At 44.4% G+C, this 15089-nt stretch overlaps 2 protein-coding genes across 9 annotated transcripts in view; one reads left to right on the forward strand and one right to left on the reverse strand.

Moving 5' to 3' along the window:
- Positions 1-15089, forward strand: part of LOC115359332 (NACHT, LRR and PYD domains-containing protein 14-like) — a gene marked incomplete at its 3' end in the record, with an annotated part of 845616 nt that overhangs the window by 386022 nt on the left and 444505 nt on the right. The window lies entirely within an intron of this gene.
- slmapa (sarcolemma associated protein a) overlaps positions 1-15089 on the reverse strand; it is a 97103-nt gene that overhangs the window by 47064 nt on the left and 34950 nt on the right. For all 8 annotated transcript variants that reach the window (XM_030051744.1, XM_030051746.1, XM_030051749.1 and 5 more), the window contains one exon: positions 14020-14092. In XM_030051744.1, the coding sequence (XP_029907604.1) occupies positions 14020-14092 (73 nt within the window). The remainder of the gene's footprint in view (positions 1-14019; positions 14093-15089) is intronic.

Raw genomic sequence — 15089 nt, forward strand, 5'->3', positions numbered from 1 at the left:
TTAATCTGTAACTAGGAAACAACAGAGAGAGAGAGAGAGAGAGAGAGAGAGAGAGAGAGAGAGAGAGAGAGAGAGAGAGAGAGAGGTGCAGACAGCAGCCTTTCTACACTGCAGCAACGACAAACCTCGTTTCTCCACATCAACATATCAGTGTTAGCACAGTGTGCCATCGTCATGACTGTGAGCCACACTTCATGCACTGATCATGAAGGGAAACATGCATGTCTTAAGAAATTAATGATTGATTGGTGTGGCATTGAACCATTTATTGTTTTCGTGACATTTGACACAGTCGCTATCTGAACCTGATTATTTGGTGTTTTCTGCTTCAACAACAGCCAATGAGAGAGAGAGAGAGAGAGAGAGAGAGAGAGAGAGAGAGAGAGAGAGAGAGAGTGTGTGTGTGTGTGTTGCGGAAAGTGGAAAACCAATACAACTAATTTGAAAACTGGCCTGAAGGGAAGAGAAAACTGATGGCCGTGAGCAAAGCTCCATCAGTGTCTGCTCCACTGTCCTCTTCGCCAAAAAGACCAAATTAAATTGTACAGAGACAAAGAGGCTGAGAGACTTTTCATTACTAATCACTATTTTGGACTTAATGCCAAAGCTTATTTAAGTGAATTGGATGAGAGGCTCAGAACTGGATGTGTCTTATTTTATTTTATCTTTTTGTCTGCTGTCTGCACACAGTCAGCAGAGTTTCTCTGCATTTTGCTGCCATTCATTCTCCACCAGCTTGAGGAAACAGCTTCCACAGAGCCCGATGAATCCATGACGGTTAACAAGAGGAAACGGTTTCATCTTTATTTTACTGTCAGGAGTTAATGTTTTCATCTAAGAACTCTAAACTCTGCAACAATGAAGCCTTAAATGTTAAAACCATCTAATGACATGCAGCATGAACAGCAGAATAACAGCATAAAACCAGATCTGGTGTTTGATTTAAACTGGACTTGACGTCAGACTGTAGACACTTAAATAAACCTGTTGCATAGAGTGTCCACCTGAGTGATTAATGTAAGACTGACTTGGACAGCCGGTCACGCAATGCACTGTGGGTAGAATAAGACACTGAACATAAAGAGAAAAAAAATGGCAGAAGCGACAGCAACACTTAGTAACAGAATATCAACACATTTTACACCTAAACACACAGATCTGCTGGGGGAATACAACACTGAAAATGTGTTATTTAGCAGGTTTAACCAACTTAGTGTGGGAGAAAATAACTAAAAAAGGTAAACAGCATTGTCGCTAGCCAACCTACTGCGTGATCAATACCTACTGCCCGATCAATACAGCGCATATGCAAGTATTATTTGATCTGATAAAACCAGCAATGAAACAGTGAAAGCCTGTTAGCCTGTTAGCTGAATAAAGCTTTGACTTCATGAGCTTGGAAAGCGGGATGCAGGGAGGACGCTGCTGTTGTGTTACTGTAGTTTTCCTTCGTCACGTCTTAACAGCAACTCTGACACTCGCAACAGGTTCCATTTTCTGTGTTTTCATAGCAGCAAGCAAGCATGGCAAACGTGTGGTTGCCATGGCGGCGCGCATAGACGCAGCGGCTACAGCTCTCCACTCTCAGTGCCGTATTCTATGTTTTTGTATGTGTGAACGGTTGTGTTTTTAGCTTAAAACACCACCTTATGTTGGGCAATGTACGCGTACAGTCGTCAGCACCTTTTGAGCTTGGTATTGTGCTGCGAGGTTCCTTTTTCAGTGGACTTTCATCGCTACCAGGACATTCCGGAGGACGCCGTTAGAACACCGGGGCCTCCGTGGATAGTTCTTCCCAGCGACAAGTCCAGGAGGAAACGTAAACAAGCAAAGGAAACAACAGTTATCAGGACCTTTTGAGGTTGGGATTGCGCTGCGGGATGCCAGTTTCACCGGACTTTCATCGCTGCCAGGACATTCCGGAGGACGCCGAGGCTGCAGGGCCGGCGCGTTGACACGGCTGAAAGGACAGCCCTTTGGGCCGCCGCCTCCCAGCATTTTCCAGCGCCAGGTCCATGGCGAACACGGGATGACGAACTGTGCTTGCACATCCAACAAGTGTTTCCGTGACTGTTGCATTTTTTCTGATATCAGAGACATGGCTGCAGCCATCTATTACTGGACTTGGCTATTCAACTAGCAAGATGCACGATGCTTTCTATTCTCCCCTGCACCGAAAGGACTGAGCCCTAATTTCGTTGCATTATTATACGTATATGATAATACTAAAAATCTATCTATCTATTTAATGGACTCTGAAGAAGGTGTAAACGCTGCGTGCACCAACCGGACAATCAGGCAGCCGTTACTCATGACTGGATCTACTGGGATCTCTGGCACGGCATGGAAACACGGAGACGGCCAGCTCTGCAGGAAAGTGTGTGATCCCAGGTCAGTGTGTGTGTGTGTGTGTGTGTGTGTGTGTGTGTGTCGCCCTGACGATCCGCACATCCCGCTCCAAGGCTCATCACCATGGAAACGGAAACGACCTTATTCAGTTTCTGTGGTCATCACCTGGTGTGCACTTTACTGACGGCACAGCATGGATCACCCGTCGACCTGCTCGCTGCTCTCGGGATTGGATGGAACCGTTTGTTTTTTTATTTTTTTTTGTCTCATATTGCAAATTTTGCAACGAATAGAAAAATAAAACGCTTTGGACTCTGTGTGCAGGGTTTCTGTGCATAACAATTTTTTTTTTCAGGTGACGGATTTGAGAAACGCACATGAAAAATACAGACGTGGAGTGCAAAGGCCTGAAGGGAGGGGCGGAGGTGGCTAACCTTCCTACCTCAGATGAAGTCAGTGTTGATATTCATGCAGCAGAAAGGCTCAATGCCAATCTAAGGGTGCTTTCAGACCTGTGGCCCGTTTGCTTTGTTTCGATTCAGGTATTTCGTTTTTCGTTTGGGGCGTTTGTGTTCACAGGGCAGCCGTCTGTAGCGGTTCAAAGCTGTAAACAAATGCCATGCGCGAACCAACTGTTCTCTCATTGGTCAGAAATTACCCCGAAAGAAGACGTTTCCTCTTCCGTTCTTACCCCGGGAAAAACAAAAACCATGGAGCATCTTCAGCGTGTGGCTGGTTTGTTTCTGTGTGTTTCTGTGGTTAATGTACCCAGTGGCAGTTCTGCCCATGTTGCCGCCCTAGGCCAAATTACTGCCTTGCGCCCTTTCGTGTTACTACTCCTACCTACTTTTTATATGGACAAAATCTTGTTTGAATAAAAAGCCACCGGCCACGGCACCGGCCAGTACCGCGCCCACCTGGTCAGGTCTGCCGGATCTGACAGGTGAGCGGCGCTGATGATTTTTTTTTTCTTTTTTTTGCTCTTGTGCCGCCCCCCACATGACATGAAAAAATGCCCGCTTCGCCCATGCCTAAAACCGCTACTGAATGTACCGGTGTTCTGTAACGGAGGAAAACATCCCGTTCTACCGGGAATCAAGACTGCACAGGGAAAATAATATCATGCTGCATCTACTGAGAAGAAGACGGGCCGCGACAAGGAGTCGCTGACGAAGATGGGCTCTGGCTCTGGTTGAACCACAGTTCTGAGTGAGTTGTGTCGGTTGCTGTGTCGTTTCTGTTCTCACTGCAAACGAACCGCTCCAGGGCTCGAATGGAAGCGAGCCGAGACCACCTCTTCTAGGCGATCTCGGCCCGCTTCTTTTGTCCCGCATCCGAGCGCCATCGCTGTGTTCACATATGTCCAAACGAACCGATCTTTAGGGGGAAACGCTCCCTGTTTCGGAACAACTGCTCCAAACGGGACAGGTCTGAAAGCACCCGAAGACCAAGAACAAGACGCAGCTGGACCCTGATACAGACAAGAGAATAAGGCTCCTAACATGCACACACAATGTCACAGGTTCAAGTGCACACACACACACACACACACACACACACACACACACACACTTTGTCCCCTATCACTCGCACACACTCACACACACACACACCCCAGACAGACAGTCCCTCCAAGGCTGCAGTGGAAGGCAAATCGCCAGCACAGCAGAAGAACGTGCTCACAGTGGAACTTAATGACGTCAATTTACACGTCTTCATCTACAGCGCTCAACCAGCAAGTCTGCAACATCTTCACACACACACACACACACACACACACACACACACACACACACACACACTCACACACTCACACTCACACAGTCTATGATGAAGACATTTTTAAAAACTGATAACAGTAGAGAAAATATTCGTAATGTGGGATGTGTTCAATGACCTCACAGACCACTGTCCTCCTGTGGTGATGTGTTTAATGACCTCACAGACCACCGTCCTCCTGTGGTGATGTGTTTAATGACCTCACAGACCACCGTCCTCCTGTGGTGATGTGTTTAATGACCTCACAGGCCACCGTCCTCCTGTGATGATGTGTTCAATGACCTCACAGACCACCGTCCTCCTGTGGTGATGTGTTCAATGACCTCACAGACCACCGTCCTCCTGTGGTGATGTGTTCAATGACCTCACAGACCGCCGTCCTCCTGTGGTGATGTGTTCAATGACCTCACAGACCACCGTCCTCCTGTGGTGATGTGTTTAATGACCTCACAGACCACCGTCCTCCTGTGGTGATGTGTTTAATGACCTCACAGACCGCCGTCCTCCTGTGGCGATGTGTTTAATGACCTCACAGACCACCGTCCTCCTGTGGTGATGTGTTCAATGACCTCACAGACCACCGTCCTCCTGTGGTGATGTGTTTAATGACCTCACAGTCGTCTACAACACCGCCTCCTCTTCTGCCTTTTTGTGGTAGGTCCATTATTACAACCTCCTCCACCGTCGCCATGTTTGTTGTTCCGCGATATTCACATCATGATCATCATCATGTGTGTGAGTTGAAATTTTTCAACTTGAGCAAAATATTCATGGCCATATCCGCACGAGTCCGTGACGACAAGTTTCACTTCACGTTTGGTGTGAACACGCAATTATGCTCTTTTTGGAAGAATGTTTGACAGTCACCGTTGATAAACTAAGTCTTAATTTATTTGAATGCAGCCTGAGACAGTGACTGATCTATTCTGATCAATAAAATACTTTGCGACGCTTAAAATTTCAAATAAGTGTGAAACCACAGTCACATCATATATCGCTATGGAGATATTTGGCATAAATATTGAGGTATGAAATATCGTCCATATCGCGCAGCCCTAAGGTTTAACTGTTATTTGTGCGTTTAGTTTGGAAAATCCGCACCACTTTCATATTACTGATGTTGGATTTAATTTAGAAACCATTTCTTCAATTTCAGTACATTTTTATTTGTACAGTGTCGAATCATAAGACAAGTTATCTCAAGGCGCTGTACAGAAACCTGGCCGATCCCATGAACCCTGACCTCCCCCGTGAGCAGCACAGGGTGACGGAGCAGAGAGGAAAAAGCCTTTTAACCGGGTAAAGAACCTCGAGCAGAACCCGGTTCCAGGTGGGTGGCCATCTGCCTCTTCCACATTTTTGACCACACAGAAAAATAAAAAATGGGGAAAAATGGGGCAGAAATCCAAGGCTCTACCTGTTGTTTGCTATTACTGGCTGACTGGTGTGTCCGTCAGGGAAGGTGCACAACGGATGAGCGAAACGATCTGAGGTTAGATTGAGGAAACTGAATGCGCTGAATGTGCAGCTCCTGATCTCTCACTACAGGCGGGCGGGAGATGTTTTTAACAGTTTTTAATCTTTAATTTTTAATTTAACGTCCCTTTAACAGATCTACTGTCAGGATGTCTACCGGTATTGTTTATGTTCCAAACTCTGCCTGTAGAGCAGATTAACACTTCAGCAGGATGATCAGCCAGAGAATAATCTGGTGTACATTGTGAAGACACACACAGTTTACCTGTCAGCTCTTCCTCCTCTGGCGGCCGCTCACAGGTCAAAGTTCACCTCCCTCTCCCTCTCCCTCTCTCTCTCTCTCTCTCTCTGTGTTTCTTCCTCGTCTCCTCTGCTTGTTTCAGACGCAGCAGCTGATTTCTCTCCGCTCTCCTCAGTCTGGTTTCCTTCCAGCGTGAGCAAACTCATCCCGGAAACTTTCTCTCCTTCCTCCTCCTCCTCCTCCTCCTCCTCCGCTGCACCACAAACAGCTGATTTCTCTCTCCTTTACGTCCGTTAATTGCAACAGTCTACCCACAACTCTGACCCCTCCCTCCAGGCGCTCGCAGTGATAAGAAACAAGCCCCTCCTCTCTGCTGCACTTCAGCGTCTCTTCGTTCTGCAGGGACCGAGTGGGTGCACTGGGTTCCCTGTCCGGTGCTGCACAAGTGGGTGGAGCGCCAGTCTGGCAAGCCTTATCTATCCGAAAGCTGACATTCAAGAGCACCACCCACCCCCGGGTCAGCAATGCTTAGGAAAATTAAACTTCCTCGTGTGTGTGTGCGTGTGTGTGTGTGTGTGTGTGTGTGTGTGTGAAGGAAAAGTGGCAGGTGAGAACAGACTGATAAAGAGAACAAAGGCCTGTTATTATCAAACAGTGGTTAAACCTGAAACCTCACACACACACACACACACACACACACACACACACACACACTTTGTCTAGCAAGACTTATTTCTTTCAAAAACTTGGGAAAATACATTTAGTAAATTACCAAAAATGATCCAGAAATTTGCAATAAATTTTACCGAGAAGTTTTGCCAAAAAAAAGAAAAAGAAAAAAAAAATACAATAAATAAATAGCCAAAACAAATTTAAAAAATAAGAAAACTAGATTTTTTTAATTGCTGGAAAATGACCAGAAAATTAACAAAAATAAAATAAAATAAAATAAAATCATCAAAATGATACACTAACATCGGATCAGGGACCAACACCAGGTTTCTGGCTGCGTTCAGCTGCTTTTCATAGCATTTCCTGTAATTCTCACTGTTTAATTTTGTTTTAAAGCACTAAAGTTTATGATTTATCAAACCTGGATTAGTTTTTATTTGTGCAAAAGAGCTGGGCTTCATTTTAAATGTGGATTTCCTCATTGTAAAACCGGTTTTGTTGAACTCTGATTCAAACTAATTAAATGAATCCTTGTACCCAGCCTTAAGAGGTTTAAGTCTGGCGTGATTCTAACCTGCGCATATTAACATTAATTCCTACAGGCTTCTTTTCTTTTCTTTTCTTATTTTTAACCACTGAGTTAAAGAGTCCAAACCTCTGAGTCCCTGCAGGCTGAATTAAAGACTGTGGGCTCAGACAGAAGTGCTGAGATGAGTCAGAGAGGAGATGCTCTGACTATGACAGAGCTAACTGGTCTGATAACATTCTGGTCAGACGAGATAGCAGGGACACACACACACACACACACACACACAGACAATTGCACATGCATACACTGAGATGGCTATCTTCCAAATGATGTGCCAACAGTCCCGGCAGTCATGTGAGCGCTGCTGCACAAATGCATGATGACAGTAAAAAGACCAAGTGTCCCCAAAACCTTCATTAAATTCCCGAGCGGGGATTCGTCTTGACTGAACACCATGAATCATTCTTGATTAATCTCACACACACACACACACACACTTCCACCAGCTCTGCCATTTTGGACACACCAGCTTTCCTGTCACAACTCGTTAAGTCAGACGGATCAGAGCAGGTCACATGTCCAGGTGGTTCAGATGGACTCTTCTCTGATCCCAGGGTACACAACACACACACACACACACACACACAGGCCGTCTCTCCTCTGAGGGCTGTCTTGGAGCCAGACGGCCTCATAGCAGCAAAATAAAAGCCGTTCCTGTTTCCACTGTTGTGCCGGTCGCCCTGCGGCCCGGCCGTCGCACGCCGCCTCGCTGTGAACGCACGCCACAGGGAGGAGGAGGCGAGCGGCTCACGTCTGCAGACCCGGCACCAACTAACTCCTGCAGGATGGAGTGTTTTGTTTTCCCTTTTGGACGCCACTCTGTGCTCTGTGAGCTTTAACTGCCTTGTGCTCAGACCTCAGTGCTGATCAGTTTGTTTGGTTTTGGCAGACCTGTCCTGTTGCGTGCTGGATCCCCCCCTTCCTCGACTTGAGGTGGGCTGTCTCTGGATGCTGCTGGTACAGCCTGCATGTGTTGCTCTTCTGTATCGTGTGTGTTTTATCATGTGAAATCGTTTTTTGTTGTTGTTTTTTTTTTTTTTTTTTGGGAAGCTAACTCTGCTGCGGGATGGCACGCTGGTGCAGTGGTTAACAGTGTCGCCTTTCTGTGTGGAGTTTGCATCCTCTCCTGTGTCTGTGAGGGTCTCCTCCCACAGCCTGAAGACATGCACGTCAGGTGAGCTGGAGACTAACCTGCAGGGGTGCCGTATATGGGGGAAAAGTTAGGACAATTCCAAGGGCCCTTGCCTGACAGGGGGCCCAAAAAATAGGTAAAAACTAATATAAAATGATTAAACCATTATTGAGTAAATAAATTTTTTTTTTTTTTTTTCATGGGGCCCAAATTCGTGGCGGCGCCCCTGCTAACCTGCCCCCAGGTGTGAATGTGCTGTGATGGCCTGGTGACCTGTCCGGGGTGTTTCCTCTGCCTTCTGCCTAACGAGCACTGGGACACGCTCCTGCCACCAGAACTAGGATAAGAATCACTTAGGAATTGTACTGCCGTCCTGACCAGGAGGCAGTACAACAGGCAGTGCTGTGGTCTTTAAACGCATCACGACAGGAGGACAGAAAATTATCAATTTCTTCTTCATGTCTCCCTAGCTGTCTCACTATGGTCTGCCCCGCCCCTGGGATTTCTGCTGCTGCTGCCCTGTTTCATCTTTCTCTGTAAGCTTCCTGAAAACCTGCATAATGCTCGGTGCGCCTTTAAGCTAACACTCGTCAACAGCCTCCTCTGTGCCTGCTAACGTCGTGTGTGTGTTCACAGCAGTTTTTATCTCTGCGGCTGATTTGCTCGGGTTTCCCCAACATCCCAACACAGTTAAACAACAGAGCTTAAGAACACTGAGGGAGGGGATGAAAGGATGAGAAGAGGGAGGGAAGGAGTCAGGCTAGGGTGAAAGAGCGAGGGAGGACAAAGAGGGAAGGAAGGAGAAAAGAGGAAGCAGCAGCAGAGGAAAGTGCAGGTCATAATTAGTCAGCACACCTCCACCATGTCCACAGCATCAGAGAGATCAACTTTAAAGGAATTCCTGTTTCTGTCTGTCCCGTCCCGCTGGAGCCTCAAACGCTAATTAATAAGGTTTTTTTTTTTTCCTTCACAGATTAATCCCTTCAAGTGTAACGAGACAGAAAGGCAGAAATAAAATCCTAATGGACACTGTCACACACTCAGGGTGTCAGGATGTTAGTGTGTGAATCGCCGACCTCCAGAGGGCTGGAGTTAACACCACGGAGCAGCAAACACACTCCAACTATTAATACATGGGTCTGGTTCAGCTTGCACGCTGAAGCCTCAACATGACAACCAGGGATAAAACGATAATCCAGCTTATCCTGCTAAACGCTGATATCACAACAATTCAAATGATTAGTCATCTTAAGGAATAAAATTATTTCAACACAATTCTGACTTAAATCAGCATCTGGAGCATTTACAGCAGCAGCAGACGTTCTGAATGAAAAGGAGTGTTAAAATTAGGGAGATGTAAATTTTTAATCTTTAATATCTTCAGTATACAAAACTCTAATCAAGACTGGCATCACCAAGAATCACTTTGTTCTGTCTGAAAATCTAGTTTATGAATTAAGATCTAAGTTCTTCACCACAATTTCCCGGGTTGGGATCAATAAAGTATATCGATTTATTTATCTATCTAAGAATGTGGTTACTACAACATCGTATCAGGGCCAGTGTCGGAGGAAAAAAGATTAAAGATGTAAATTTTCTGAGATTAAAATCATAAATTTATGAGGAAAAAAAAATCAAAAATCAGTGTGTTGTTTTGTTCTGAATGAGCTCAAGTCACATCAGTGTCTCTTCAAAGTTCAGCTGCGGTTGATAATATTGGGATTCAGGGATAAAATCACCAGCATTTGTTTGTTAACTTTATTTTTTTTTTTTTCATAAATTTGTCACTTTATAATCTCAGAATTTGAATTTTTTTCCCATAAATTTGTCAGTTTTTTCTTGTAATTTACCACATAAATCTTTAGTTCTTACTCTTTTTTTCTTGTAAATTTACAAAGTCAGAGCTCCACAATAAAACGATGGCTGGTTTTAAAGGTTAGCAGGCAACTTAAAGGATAATTCCATGCATTTTCAGCCGGGACCATATTTTCCAGTGAGTTCTGAGCAGGATGTGATCCACTGCGTCGCTCCAGGGTGGAGCTCTGCAGTCCAAACAGGCCGACACACACCAGCCCCCAGACAGTCACAGAGGAATGAGTCGTGTGTATTTCATCTGATATTCTGCAGTTTATCCCTGACCTGTCAGCTGTCACGATGGATTCTGCACCTCTTTACACAGCGGCACATAAATCAGAATGAGGAATATCTTATTGATCCCCGGGGAAACTGGGTCGCTCGCAAGTTTGCAAAAAAAAAGAAAAAAGAAAAACACAACTTATGAGTGAAAAATTAAATTTGAGTGCACTTAGCAACAGCTTGTATCAGCAGACAAGGGGGAGATGAGTCTGCAGACACTCGTTTATCTGCCTTATGAGGGCAGATATCAGCCAACGCCGATTATCTCTAAATGCCAGATCATCGACTGACCAACTAATCGTCCTCTCTGTAGTCCGGTGGCCTGTCAGGACCGACTGGACTACAGACGTGCAGCTCTGTAGAGAAGCAACGGACAGGATTCTGACAGAACGGTGGTAGAAAATGATGAAAAATGAAAAAAAAAAAAAAAGAAAAAAGTATGGAGTTATGCCTCAGATTCTTGGCTGACTGAGGGACTGAGCACAGAACCAAATGTGTGTTTGTTTACTTCATAAGACACTGCTAAGGGGTTTTTTAGGGAGTTGTTCCTCATCCGATGTGAGGGTCTAAAGACAGAGGATGTTGTATTTTTCTGTAAAACCGTTTGGGACAAATTTGTAATTTGTGATTCTGGGCTATACAAATAAATAAAATTGAACTGAATAAATTGAACTGCATGGTTTTGCTCCCCCGTCCCTTCAAATAATTTATTCCAAAAGCTCATGATGAAATACGACGAGATCATCAACGACGGGAGACCGTTCTCTAAAATGTTGCTGGACAAAATTCACTCTAACCGCTCTAAAAAAATGGCTGAAAGACAGACGGCTGTTCTCATTAAGGTCTGAGAACGCCTCTCTCACCTGTCCTACAGGTGTGTTTATTGGGGTCGTGTCGAAGTGCCATTTTTGGTCGTTGTATTTGCATTGTATACATACACACCCCTAGGAAACAGATGGAAATTAGCACTGTGCTGTTTCTGCTGCACTGTCCCTGATTTAAACTAATACATGAAATAAATTAAATCAAATGGCAGCATTTTTAAGGACAAAAGGGAACTGAAGTCCTTGGCTGACTAAATGAGACATTTCTCCAAACTCCAGCAGGGCTGACGTTTTCTACTCATATAGATATGAAGACAAAGAGTTTTGGGAATGAAAAGAGCAGGAGCAGCTCACAGGACTCCAGCCTGTGTTCATGCTGCAGACATGCTGCAGGTAACGCTGCTCGTTTACTCCTTTTCCAGACTGAAGGCTGGATCACAAGGCAGCAGATGGCACTGCCCACCGTGGCATCACGCCCTGGCATCTCACACACACACACACACACACACACACACACAGCCGACTGAGTCCACATGGCCTCTACAGTAGCTAACAACAAATACACATAAACACACACAGATGGGACTCCCAGTACAGTAGAAAGCTCCATACTGGGTTAGCTGCTGGTCAGGTATGGCCCATTTAACCACACACACACACACACACACACACACACACACACACACACACACACACACAGACACACACACACACACCGAGCTTTGTATTACTATAGCTCACAGGATTCATTTCCCAACATTGCAATTAAATGTCTCCTTAAACCAAATACTGAATATTACCATGTCACATTATCACACACACAAAAAAAAGAGAATACACACATATTCACACCCCGGTCCAAAATTAACACTCAACAAGATGGTACCAAAGGCTGGCAAATTTGGGGATTGGCAGAAAAACAGAGACACAGCCCCTCCTCTCACCTCCAGCCGTCTCTTCGTCTCGTTTTATTTCAGTTTGGCTTCAGTAACTCCAGATTTTACTTTCAGGAATGTGACGTTACTCCTGAAAGTAAAACCTCCAGCTAAGCACAGCAGGTGCTGCTGCTGCAGAGCCTCCCCAACCAGTTTTGGTCGAAAAAGAAAACAGCCGGAGCGCCATGTGGAAGTTTTTTTTTTTTTTTTTTCATGAGGATAAGCAACATGGATAGGCCAAGGACATCAGCCAGCCAGCCAGCATGGCATCAACGCTGCAAGTGGTGCCGACGAAACAGAGCACATCAAACTGACACTTGAGCTTATTATTTTGAGTCAAATAATGCACAATGCAGTTTTATAGCGAGTAAAAAATATTTTTTAAATTTCCTCAGTTTACCTGGCGCTGGCAGATGAGCCAAAAAGTTAATTTTAGACGCTGATTCCCACACAGAGCGGCTGCGTCCCTGCCAGCTAGCTAACAGAATGTTTGTCCTCAGCAGCAACTAGACTGATAATAATCACATCAGTACACGGGCAGAAAATGTGTCTGTGTTTGAGTGTGTGTGTGTGTGTGTGTGTGTGTGTGGGCAACCAGCATCATAAACAATCACCAGACAAGAAAAAACATTTGCTGCTAGTCGTTTTATGAGCGTGAACGTGCTGCTGCGATCAGACTCGCTGATGGAAATTTGTTTTAGCAAAGCTGCCAAACAACATTCATTTACCAGCAGCAGCCAATCAGAACACATCATGTTAGCAGCTGAGAATGCTCCATGCCTCAATGCCAACCAATGAGGATCCTCTGTATCAGTGTTTTATATATATACACACACAGATATAATATATAGATACCCAATGTATTTAGTGACCACTAGGCGTGCTGCACTCAGTCCAGGTTTGGTTTTCCTCATGTTCTGCCAGCAGCTCGAGCTCGAAGGCCACATGCAGTTAAAGGCCTTTTTTCAGAAATTCCCTATTAAGATGTGGGATATTCTGATATTATTCAGGTTTTTGGGAGCGTTCTCTGGCCATGTAAATCTGCGTCGTAGCTGGGGGTTTTTACTGCAACACGCAGACTAACCAACTAACCAACAGTCTGCAAGGCTGGGGTCGAGATGCATTCACAAAATAAAAGCCCACATTTCTGGCTGGCAAGAAGAAACATACCTCCTTTTAAACATTACGAAAAACATGGATCAACAGGTTTTTGATTAAACGCAAATATTACAACGGCGACTTTTTCCAATGAGGAGGGTGAAGGAATGGAAGAGGGAGGCTGTGTTCACACGGTCCGAGTCCGAGTCCGAGTTTGCACGGCCGCGTGTAAAAACTAATTTGTGGAATATTCATATTCATCAGCCATATGAACAGCTTAGTACAAACATTGTCTTTCAGAGTAAGGGCACAAACTGGAATATTTGTGCATGTAATCATAGTGTGTTTTGGTGAGCAACAATGAACACAACATGAACATAATGAAGCCTCATTATTGACCTTTAACCAGTGAATCTGCTCCATGTATCAGCAACAACCAATCAGAGTGCTCTCACAACAACAATAATAATAATAATAATAGTAATAATAATAACACCTTTTACTTGTATAGCTCTTTTCTTGGCACTCAAAGACACTTGACAGTAGAAAGAGATAAAATCACAAGAAATAAACAATATTACAAAAAAATAATATAAAGCAGATAATTTTTTTAAAAGTAGATAATTTATCAGCATTACTATGAGTGCAAAACAGATCAGTGCTAACCAGTAATAATGCTTTTTTTTTTTTTTTTTTTTTTTTAGTGCTAACCAACAAGCACGCTGCCTGAATCAGTGCTGACCAATGAGAGGGCTTCATGTGTTAATGTTAACCAATGAGAATCTTACTCGGCTCGTCGGCGGGCCTCCATCCCATCAGGTAGGAAGAGTTTGATAGTGGACACGATGCAGCCATGTGTGACTGCAGACACAAACAGAGAGCAGCAGGTTAGTGACGGCAGCACAGGCGCTGCTGCAGAGAGACAGCACACGCTCCGGTGGCAAAACGTGTCATCAGTCATTAAAGCTCAGTATCAGTCATAACCACCATCGCAGCTGCATTAGTGACAGTGGTAACACAGGGCAACGACAGGGTTCTCACAGTTAATTTTAAAGGAATACAGTGATCCCTCGTTTATCGTGGGAGTTACGTTCTAAAAATAACCCGCAATAGGCGAAATCCGCAAAGTAGTTAGCTTTATTTTTTACAATTATTCTAGATGTTTTAAGGCTGTAAAACCCCTCACTACACACTTTATACACTTTTCTCAGACAGGCAATAACATTTTCTCACTTTTCTCTCTTGTTTAAACTCTCAAAGTTCAAACCTTCGTAGAAAAATAAGTCCAGTATTATAGAATGAACGCATTCTGTACTGTACAGGAGACACGGCACGGAGGAGATTGATTGACAATGGTCTACAGTCCCTTAGCCAATCAGGACGCAGAACACAATGCGCTGTTAAAAAAAAAAAAGCATGCAAAATTGCACTAAAAAAAAATCCGTGAAACTGCGAGGCTGCGAAAGGTGAACCGCGTTATAGCGAGGGACAACTGTACTCCAACTTTTCAGGCAAACTGCGCTTTTTCTGATTTTCCCAGACTGAGACAAAATGTTGGATAACATTTACAATCTGTGCGTTCAGTGTTTGGCACCTACAGGTAGCATTTCATGTTAGCATTTAGAGTATTCGATGTAATGCTACAGTCTGAAATAAGGCTGGGCAACATACTGATATCTTATCAATCCTGTGATATGAATGTCAGATATTAGAATATTGTAATACAGTATAAGTGATGTCTTCTCCTGGTTTTAAAGGCTGTATTAAGATAAAGAAATGCAATTTTCTGAAAATATTAGACTCTTGCGGCTGTTTCATGATTCTTCCACATTACCGATGACTGTTTAGGAAAAATCTC

Source organism: Myripristis murdjan, chromosome 5 (genome assembly GCF_902150065.1).
Source record: "Myripristis murdjan chromosome 5, fMyrMur1.1, whole genome shotgun sequence".
NCBI lineage: Eukaryota > Metazoa > Chordata > Actinopteri > Holocentriformes > Holocentridae > Myripristis > Myripristis murdjan.